The sequence below is a fragment of the Lagenorhynchus albirostris genome, chromosome 12 (assembly GCF_949774975.1).
Source record: "Lagenorhynchus albirostris chromosome 12, mLagAlb1.1, whole genome shotgun sequence".
In the NCBI taxonomy this organism is placed as follows: Eukaryota; Metazoa; Chordata; class Mammalia; order Artiodactyla; family Delphinidae; genus Lagenorhynchus; species Lagenorhynchus albirostris.
In genome coordinates, this window is record NC_083106.1 from 20,492,959 (window position 1) to 20,503,218 (window position 10,260).

Below are 10,260 nucleotides of genomic sequence, written 5' to 3' on the forward strand. Positions count from 1 at the left end.
ATTCTAAATTCATGTGGAAGAGCAAAGGATCAAGAATAGTTAAGACAGGGCTTCCCTGGTGGCGCAGTGGTTGAGAGTCCGCCTGCCGATGCAGGGGACATGGGTTCGTGCCCCGGTCCGGGAGGATCCCACGTGCCGCCCCCTGAGCCATGGCCGCTGGGCCTGTGCGTCCGGAGCCTGTGCTCCGCAGCGGGAGAGGCCACAACAGTGAGAGGCCCGCGTACCGCAAAAGGAAAAAAAAACAACAACAACAAAGAATAGTTAAGACATTTATGAAAGAAGGTACAGGATTTTACCCTGTCAGATATCAAGACTTACTGTAAGGCTACAATAATTAAGATCTTGTGTTACTGGTATGGGTACAGACAAAGAGCCTAATAGAATAGAATGCCCAGAAACAGACCTACACATGTACAACAGAAGCATTAAAGATGAGTAGGGAAAGAATGTATAATGAGTGATTGGTTATCACTGGGAACTAGTTAGCCATATATAGATCCGTAAAGCAAAACAAAACAAAAACTTCCAGGTGGATTAAGTTTCTAAACATGAAAAAGCAAAATTCTAAAACTTTTTAAAGAAAATGAAGGAAACTATTTTTTATGGTCCCAGAGTAGAAGAGAGTTTTGTTTATTTTCATTTTTTTAAACCCAATGCAAAAAGCACAAACCATAAAGGAAGGCTGATACATCTGATTACTTTAAACTTAACTTCAGTGTAACAAGAGATACCCTCTCTTTCCATAAAGAAAGGGTAAAGATGAGCCCCAGACTGGAAAAAAAATATTTTCATTGCAAATAACTGGCAAGCAAAGTATCCTGATTATTTAAAGATCTCCTTAAAAATTAGTAAGACAAACATCCCAATAAGAAAATGAGCAAAGGATATGAATATGCAATTCACAGAAGCAGGAATATAACAGGCCAATAAACATTTTTTAAAAAGCTAGATAAAACACATAGCTAAAGCTACATATATCAACAGGGATACTGACGAGGAAAAAAACAACTTTCATAACAATACATACATAGTGTCGTTTATATGATGCTTTTAAACATGCATAACAAAAACATCTATTGTTTATGGATATACAAACTTTCAACAATCAAAAACACAGGATCAGGATAATTAATTCTAGATTCAAGACAGGATCCTGAAGTGAATAAATTAGGGAGGGGAATACAAAGAAATTTTCAAGTTCATTTGTACAGTTTTATTTCTTTAAAAAACAAAACCAAAAAAAAAAAAAAACAAAACCAAAACAAAATAACAAAGTTGGGAACAAAAATGGCAAAATGGCAAGGTTTGGTATATCTGGATGGTAAATCCACAGGCATGCCTTATAATAGTCTCTACGTTTTAGGAACGATACATTTGTTATTACAGAGTTTAAACTGAAGGGGCAATTTTTTTTTCATTTTTGATACTAGTATTTATCTGATCCCATAAGGAATATTTTTGTAATTTAAAAAAATTAAAAAAAAAATAAAGTTGAGGGCTTCCCTGGTGGCGCAGTGGTTGAAGGTCCGCCTGCCGATGCAGGGGACACGGGTTTGTGCCCCGATCTGGGAAGATCCCACATGCCGCGGGGCATCTGGGCCCGTGATCTATGGCCACTGAGCCTGCGCGTCGGGAGCCTGTGTTCCACAACAAGAGAGGCCACAGCAGTGAGAGGCCCGTGTACCGCAAAAACAAAAAGCAAACAAAAAAATAAAGTTGAATGTATTTAAATCATCATGCTGTACATTAGATCTCTAGACTTACTGGTCCAACATAACTGCAACTTTGTACCAGAATAAAAATATTTTAAAGTTATCTTTCACCTAGTAAAGAGTTCTATTTGGCTGTCATGCAGTTGTTTATCCATTCATCAAACGTTTTTTGAGAAACAATCTCTGCCAGGCTATGAGGATATCATAAAAGAAGCTTATGATACAAGACATCATCGAAGAAAGTAAACAATTTTTCAAGTAGTTTGTATTCGCGTGAGGAAGTTCTTAAACCAAATATTGGTTATAAAGTGATAATAACAAAGAGACGTACAGGATAAAAAGAGGAAGAATTTACATCTGTCTGGAGTAGCCAAAGGCAATTTCAAGGAGATACTTTCGAGCTGACTTAAAGGGAGAAATGTTTGCCAGGGGAACAAAAGCATTCCAAGCGGTGGGAACAGTTCCTACGGAGAAATGGAGAGGCGAGCCGCCCGGAAAGATGAGAAGAAAGTATAGGCTGAGGGCGTGTAGGGTGGGGTGAGAAGTTGGAGGGAGGATATCAAAATTAGAAGCTTAAGAGGAAGGAGGGGCTTGATGTGGGCGCCGGAACGTGTCGGAACTGGTGTACTTTTGTCACCAGGCAGGAAACGGCGGCCCTGCAAGCGTTGAAATAACTTTCCACACAACTTGTAAGATACTTGGTTGGCACCAGAACTCGCGTCTCCTGACTTCAGCGTGGTCCACCCCTGGTTGTGAAGGGGCTACTGTGCCTCGTTAGCTTCGAAAGCGGAATTACAGCAAGAGTTCATTTGCCCAGGTGCTTATAGCCCTGTCCTATTAGAGTTTCTCATTTCCACTCAGCCCCAAACCGCCGGAGGATGCTTCACACCTCCCAGACACCGTGCTCCCTTAGGCCGCCCACCGTCTTTTAAACATCCCTCAGGCGTCCCAAGAAGCCTGCGCTCACCACCTCTCGGAGACCACAAGTCCCAGCATGCAAAGCTCCTGTTAGAAAAGGGCCACTAACTAGACCAGGATGCAACGCTCTGCGAAGGGGGCGGGGCTCTCTATAGGGGCGGCCCAGTGGTAGCGTCGCCTGGGCAACCCCAATTCGGTGACAGAATACACTTTCGCTTCCGCCTCTGAGCCCTGGGACCGGGAGTTTGCACTACTTCGTAGATGTGACGCCATCCGTCTGCGACAGCGCGGCTCCGGAGGTTACGCCGGGTGGCCCCTCTCCGGTTTGAAGCCCCAGAGCAGTTCCTTGTCGTCTGCGGCCTCTGACCTGGGAGCAAAGGGAAGAGCGGCGAGATGACGGACCGCTACACCATCCACAGCCAGCTAGAGCATCTGCAGTCCAAGTACATCGGCACCGGCCACGCCGACACCACCAAGTGGGAGTGGCTGGTGAACCAGCACCGCGACTCCTACTGCTCCTACATGGGCCACTTCGACCTTCTCAACTACTTCGCCATTGCCGAGAATGAGAGCAAAGCGCGAGTCCGCTTCAACTTGATGGAGAAGATGCTGCAGCCTTGCGGCCCGCCAGCCGACAAGCCGGAGGAGAACTGAGACCCCGCCGTGTCACCGCTGTACGTGAGCACCTCTCCCTGAGTTCCGCCGGTTTGCCGTCGTTCCCGCGTGTTCCTTCCCCAAGGGGACTGATTTTCCATGCCTCTGCTTCTCGTGTTTTACTTGTGCAGAGGTGCTTACTGGGGGCGTCCCGCCTGACCTGCCTTCCTGTGGACCCTGTTTTCTTGTGGAACACAGCGTTGGGAGACCGTCAGGACCCCTGAAAACTGTTACCGGACGGTGGAGAGAGTCTAAAGCCAGCAAACGTTAGAGAAGACGGCACTGGAGTGAGACGGGATTTAGAGGCTTGTTTTCGGCTAGTTGATTGTCGTTGTTGTTTTTTCCATAAAGTTTGGAAATGTTTCAGTCTCTTGGTGTGGACTACTTGTGTTTTGGTGGAGGGGTCCAGGGGCGGCTCTGGAACTGTGGTTTCAGGGGAGGCGGGAGGATGGTGGGGGGATAAATAAGGGGAGGGTTACGGAGGGGTTGGGCGGTAGTGCAGGACCAACGTTCATTGCCGGACACTTAAATGCGTCCTGCACAACCTTTAGAATGTTCCCCAACCCCGATTTTTCCCAAGAGCTTTTTTCAGGCCCATAACGCTTTCAGTATTGAGGTTTGTGATCATTGTATCCCTTCTTTTTCTTTCATTCAAAAATATCTTTGCTGGCATTGCCCTCTCTCTGTAAATTGCATCCTCTCTTTCTTTTGGGACTTTGTGGACGTGTCTCGAGAATTGACAAGCTGTCAAAACGAGTTCTTTCATTAATTCACCATTCAACAAATATCTGTTGAGCGCTTTGTGGTAGGCATTTCCCAAGCTTTAGGGGCTTGTATTACACTAGTTGGGGGAGCAGGAGGCCCCACGAACTGTAGACATAAGTAAGCAAATGTTAGAAGGTGCTGTGGAGAATGGGAGTAGCAGTAGGGTTGCAGTTTTAAACAGGACGCTCATGTTAGACTATTGAGAAGCTGACATTTGAGCAGAAACTTTAAGGAAGTGAGGGAAATAGCCATGCAAAAACTAGGGATATTACTTTCCAGGCAGAGGGAACTTCAGTGCAACGTTCCTAACACAGGGTTGTGTCTGACTTGTTGGAGGAACAGCAAAGAAACAAGTATGGCTGAAGGGAGTGAGCAAGGGAAAGAGTACAGGGATAGATTATGGAGAGGAAACAGATAAGAGTAGAGCCCGGTAGTCCAGTGTAGACTTGTGGCTTTTACCCTGAAAAGGTCGGGAGCCATTGGAAGATTATTAAATGATACGATCTGACATATTTCAGATAATTGGGTCTCAAACATTTTGCCCTTGGAACACCATTACATTCTTAAAAATTCTCGAAGACCCCACAGAGCTTTTGTTTTAGAAGGTTATAGCTGTTGCTGGTCACCAAATTAGAAATCAAAACTGAGAAAAATTTTAAATACCTGTAATTCATTTTTAAATAATAATAAAACCATTACATGTTAACAAAAACATTTTTTATGAAAAATAACTATTTTCCAAAACAAATAATTTCGTGAGAAAATGGTGCTTTTTTTTTTTTTAAACAATTTTGCAGATGTCTTCAATGTCTGGCTTAGGATAAGACAGCTGGATTCTTGTATCTGCTTCTGCATTCAAACTATTGGGATATGAAGTTTTGGTTGAAGTATTTTAAAAAAGCCACTTCACGTAAATATATAGTAAGGGAGAAATCTTTTTTTAATTTATTTATTTATTTTTGGCTGCGTTGGGTCTTTGTTGCTGCATGTGGGCTTTTCTCTAGTTGCAGAGAGCGGAGGTTACTCTTCATTGTGGCGTGCAGGCTTCTCATTGCAGTGGCTTCTCTTGTCGTGGAGCATGGGCTCTGGTGTGTGGGCTTCAGTAGTTGTGGCACGCGGGCTCAGTAGTTGTGGCAGTCTCAGTAATATCTTCGAGGGATGTGGGATCTTCCCGAATCAGGGCTCAAGCCCGGATCCCCTACACTGGCAGGCGGATTCTTAACCACTGCGCCACCAGGGAAGCCCCAGGGAGAAATATTTTAATAGCCTTTTCAAATAATTGTGGATATTCTTTGACACTCTAGCAAAACCCAACAAGTGGTAATTTCTTAGAAATTAGTTACAACATGGGGTCCGGTCAATCAACTTTTCATTCTCTATTACATTAAAATTCATTAATCTATCTTGAACTTTGTGGATCTTTTACCCATACGTGATTTTGAAATATCTTGCATTGCTCATTTGGAAAGTGTTGGCTCACTGAGTTACACAGGCCCTCTAAGTGTTGACACATGTCATTGTGTCAACATATCACAATATGTACTTCGTACATATTATTAGTATCACCACTGATCTCATCAGGAAAGTCTTATAGTATTTAAAAGCTGAAAAACTAACAGCGGTGGTATAAGTTTTCCACAATTTGGAGTTTTTGCTTGATAGCTTAAATTTGGTCACTGATAGCAAATACTGTCTGCTGTTTTCCTTGAAGTGACAGGCCCATTTGGTTCATTTTCAAGAAAATATCTGTCAAATACCCAGAGTAACTGCAGTTCATCAATCTTTCAAGTAAAACTGATGTTCCTAAAGGAAAAAAAGCCAGTTGAGTTTGTAACTCAATAGCAAGTGCTTTTTCTTGAGAAAACTGTTGTGCTTTGGTGGCAGCAGAAATGCTTTATGCATACTACCAGTTTTGTCATGAGAAATATTTAAGAAGATGTGTCCTCATGGGCTAAGAGTTCATAAAATCAGTACGTTTTATTGCTTCATCAAGGACATTCTGAAGTGAAACTGAGTTGATTTTTTTATTTTGTTTTTATTGAGAGTACATGGCAGTGGAGAATACAATGACTTCCAGTAGTTCGGTGCCACTATCTTGATGGATGCTAAGTGCTAGTAGTTTTACTCACTGTTGCTTTTGTACCATCTGTACAAATATTAACACAGTGAAAATGGCGAATAAAATCTTAGTATTATTAAGAAAATAGTGTTGACTTCACAGATCTCTGAAGTTCCTTTCCTACCATTTTCACTTGAAAATAAAACTGAGAGACTGACAGATTAAACTATAGTTATTTAGACTTGAGTATTTAGCAGATATTTTCTCCATAAATGAATGAGATGGGCCATCACTTCAAGGAAAACAACTGAACTGCTGTTTCAGAGGATCTTTCTGGCTGCTGTGTTGAGAACAGATATAGGTAATGTAATAGAGAACAGATTGTAATTGTCAGCAATTAAATAAAAGTATCGGTATAAATGCTTTTCCCCCCATAAAGAGTAGGAGAGAGTCAAACTGTAAATCCCCATCCTTACAAAATTGGCATGAGAGTGAGCCCTTGTCCCTCATTGGAGTCTGTAGCAGTAGACCAAGAGAGATGACAACCTGAAATGGAAGTAGAGAAGAAGGCACTGGATATTTAGTATGGGGTAGCTTATATAAAGAATCAAATGAGGACTTCCCTGGTGGCACAGTGGTTAAGAATCCGCCTGCCAATGCAGGGGACACGGGTTCGATCCCTGGTCCAGGAAGATCCCACATGCCATGGAGCAGCTAAGCCCGCGGGCCGCAACTACTGAGCCTGCATTCCAGAATCCACGAGCCACAACTACTGAACCCACGAGCTGCAACTACTGAAGCCTACGTGCCTAGAGCCCGCGCTCTGCAACAAGAGAAGCCGCTGCAACGAGAAGCCCGCGCACCACGAGGAGTAGCCCCTGCTCGCTGCAACTAGAGAGAGCCTGTGCACAGCAACGAAGACCCAATGCAGCCAAAAATAAATAAGAATCAAATGAGTAATGTGGAAAATAAAGAACTGCAAGAATTTAGAAGAAAGTTAGTAACCTAAAGACCACCATGAACTGGCTTGGTTTATATTGTTAGGATTCATAGGGACAAGGATTTTGGTCTGTTTTATTACCTGATATAGCTCAAGTGTGTAGAATTGTGCCGGCACATCACAAGTGTTCAATAAATGTTGAGTGTTGAATGTGGAAAGATAGGGCTTAATCTAGACAATACTCTAATTTATGTTTTAGGCAGTCTTCAAGTTCACCAGAGTAGGTCAGACCAAAGAAAAGAGATATTTGAAAACATGCTTCTTAGATAGTAATAATAGCTAACATATTGATAGCTTTTATGGTGTACTAAGTGTTCTATCTTATGTGATCTCTGGGAGGTATTATCTTTGTTTTACAGATGAAACAGCTTCAGAAAAGCTATTTGCCCAAGGTCACACAATTACTATGTGGCTAAGCCAGGATTTAAACCAAGTCTTTCTAGTTGCAAAGTACAAAGTCTTAAATATACTGTTGCCCAAGCAGGTCTAGTATATGAAAATCATATTAGAATAATTTGAAATAAGTTACTGTCTCAGATGAAAAATGGAAATATTAAAAGTTTAGTAGGTTCTAATGAAGGAATATCAGACCAGTGTGCAAGTTCTTATATAACTCTAAGTAAAAAAATGTAATTTGAAATATATTGCATAAAGGTAATTTTAATGGGTATAATAATTTATGTGGAAAAACTACATTGGAAAATTTGAAAGTAAACAAAATGCAGTTCATAAATTTACTTGAACCTGTTACTCTTTTTCTGTACTGGTATAGAATAATATTTGTATCAAACACAGGAGGGCAGCAGATGATACTCTGGTAGAAATTGCTTTTGGAAAGAGCTCTAAACTTGTAGATTTCTGCTAATGGGAGAAAATCAATTCTTTTTATATTTATTTTCAGTGATGTCATTAGAAAGCCACTTTATGAACTATAAAGTGATAAACATGTTTATCTTTGACAAATATGTAGTGAATACTACAGATCACGGTATTATACTTACAAGGATGGGACAAGGTAAGGACCCTACCCTTAAAAGGATACTAGTTAGGGAAATGAATACAGCACCACATAAATAACTCTGATCTGTAATGGCAAGAGGTAAGTGCTAAAGAAAGATATAGAAAAAAGGTGGTAGAGTTTACAAGAAGAATTTTTGAACTGCCTGTGCGGGAGTGAGTGGATGAAGACATTGTTGAGAAAGAGGCTTTTAATTTTTAAGCAGGACCTTGAGTGATAAGTAAGATTTATTTTATTTTTATTTTTTTATAAATTTATTCATTTTATTTTTGGCTGCTTTCAGTCTTTGTTGCTGCACGCAGGCTTTCTCTAGTTGTGGCGAGCGGGGGCTACTCTTCGTTGCAGTGTGCGGGCTTCTCATTGCAGTGGCTTCTCCTGTTTTGGAGCACGGACTTCAGTAGTTGGGGCACACGGGCTCAGTAGTTGTGGCTCACGAGGCTCAGTTGCTCTGTGGCATGTGGGATCCTCCTGGACCAGGGCTCGAACTCATGTCCCCTGCATTGGCAGGTGGACTCCCAACAACTGCACCACCAGGGAAGTCCCGATAAGTAGGATTTATATTTGCCAAAATAAGGGCAAGGCATGAGGAGCCTCTGGAGATATGACCAAGCTGCCCTAGCAAGGCCAGGAGAATTCAAACTGCTTATTCCTATTTAAAACCCTTCCATTACTTCCAATAACTTACGGCTTATAGGGCCCTTCACTCTTTGGTTCCCGCTCTCTTCAGAAGGCTGGAAAAGCAAGTTAAGGTCTAAATCCTAGGATAACAATGTTATCTCAATTAATCTTCACAACAACGCTGGAAAGGTTATTATCCCATGCTACAATAAGCAAACAGAAATAGGAAAAATTAAGTTGTTTGCATAATATCACTCAGTTAGTAAACAGTTGATCAGGGACTTACACCCAGGTCTGATTTTCATAGGGTAGGTCAAGGTTTTCAAACTATGTCTCACAGAATTCTAATTGCATGAAAAGTTATAGATGGTTTTTTTTTCTTGGGGGAGGGCGGGTGGATAAGGAGAAGGGAGTATTTTGGTTAAATAAGTTTCAGAATTGTTCCACACGATGGAGGTTCATGCTTCAGATTAATTTTTTAAAGTTCTGCAGTTAGAAATTTTGTTTATCATTTCCTAAAATTTGAACTTGGAGTTCCTTTTCTTAAGAAATACCAAGATAATTTTGAGCAATTTTTGGGAGGGATACTGCTTTTGTCAACGAAAGAAATTTGAATAGAGAAATGATGTATTCAACCCTGGGCTTGAGAAAAATGAATTTGCTGGCAGTGTGTGGGTGGAACTCATAACCACAGATAACTTTCCTTTCCTTCTTAGATTATTCTAATTCCTTCAGCTGAAAATAAGTACATTTGTGAGTGAAGAGTTCTTTGTTCTCAGCTCTGATGCTTTTCATGTCTCCAAAACTAGTGACTTAAAGACATTAGAAACAAAAAAGACTTAAATATATTGCACAAATTAGTTATGAAGCTATCTAGGGTCCATTCTTTTCCATGGCAAGGATGTGAAAAAAGCAATGTTATTGAGGAATTTGGACATTTTTGTTTACTCATTTTATTAGTGTCTGGAAGATGTATACTGAACAAAGCATCGGCAGTGAATGATCTGACAGCCAACAGTTGGTCTACTTCAGAGTGATGACAATTTGTTCTTATTTTTTTAATTTATTTATTTTATTATTTTTTAAATTTATTTTTGGCTGCATTGGGTCTTTGCTGTGCATAGGCTTTGTCTAGTTGCGGCGAGCAGGGACTACTCTGTTGCAGTGTGCGCGGGCTTCTTATTGCAGTGGCTTCTCTTGTTGTGGAGCACAGGCTCTAGCTGCGCAGGCTTCAGTAGTTGTGGCACGCAGGCTCAGTAGTTGTGGCTCGCGGGCTCTAGAGCGCAGGCTCAGTAGTTGTGGCGCATAGGCTTAGCTGCTCTGTGGCATGTGGGATCTTCCTGGACCAGGACTCGAACCCATGTCGCCTGCATTGGCAGGCAGATTCTTAATCACTGCACCACCAGGGAAGTCTGACAATTTGTTCTTAATTTAACTGGCTTTTTATCTCACATCCCACATTCCTTCCAGGCTCCCCATGTCCTTCATTTTCCTTACCTGCAATACACACATCACA

At 41.6% G+C, this 10,260-nt stretch overlaps 1 protein-coding gene across 1 annotated transcript; it reads left to right on the forward strand.

Annotated features, from left to right (window-relative positions):
* Nucleotides 1–2,884: 2,884 nt before the first annotated feature.
* SF3B5 (splicing factor 3b subunit 5) lies at nucleotides 2,885–3,653 on the forward strand. The gene is made up of 2 exons (XM_060167523.1): nucleotides 2,885–3,304; nucleotides 3,416–3,653. The coding sequence occupies exon 1, from the start codon at nucleotides 3,024–3,026 to the stop codon at nucleotides 3,282–3,284; it is 261 nt and encodes an 86-aa protein (XP_060023506.1). The 5' UTR covers nucleotides 2,885–3,023; the 3' UTR covers nucleotides 3,285–3,304; nucleotides 3,416–3,653.
* The last annotated feature ends 6,607 nt before the right edge of the window (nucleotides 3,654–10,260 follow it).

What these genes read in the sequence shown, in the direction of transcription:
- SF3B5 (XM_060167523.1), top strand. Translation starts at nt 3,024, where the DNA reads ATGACGGACCGCTACACCATCCACAGCCAGCTAGAGCATCTGCAGTCC.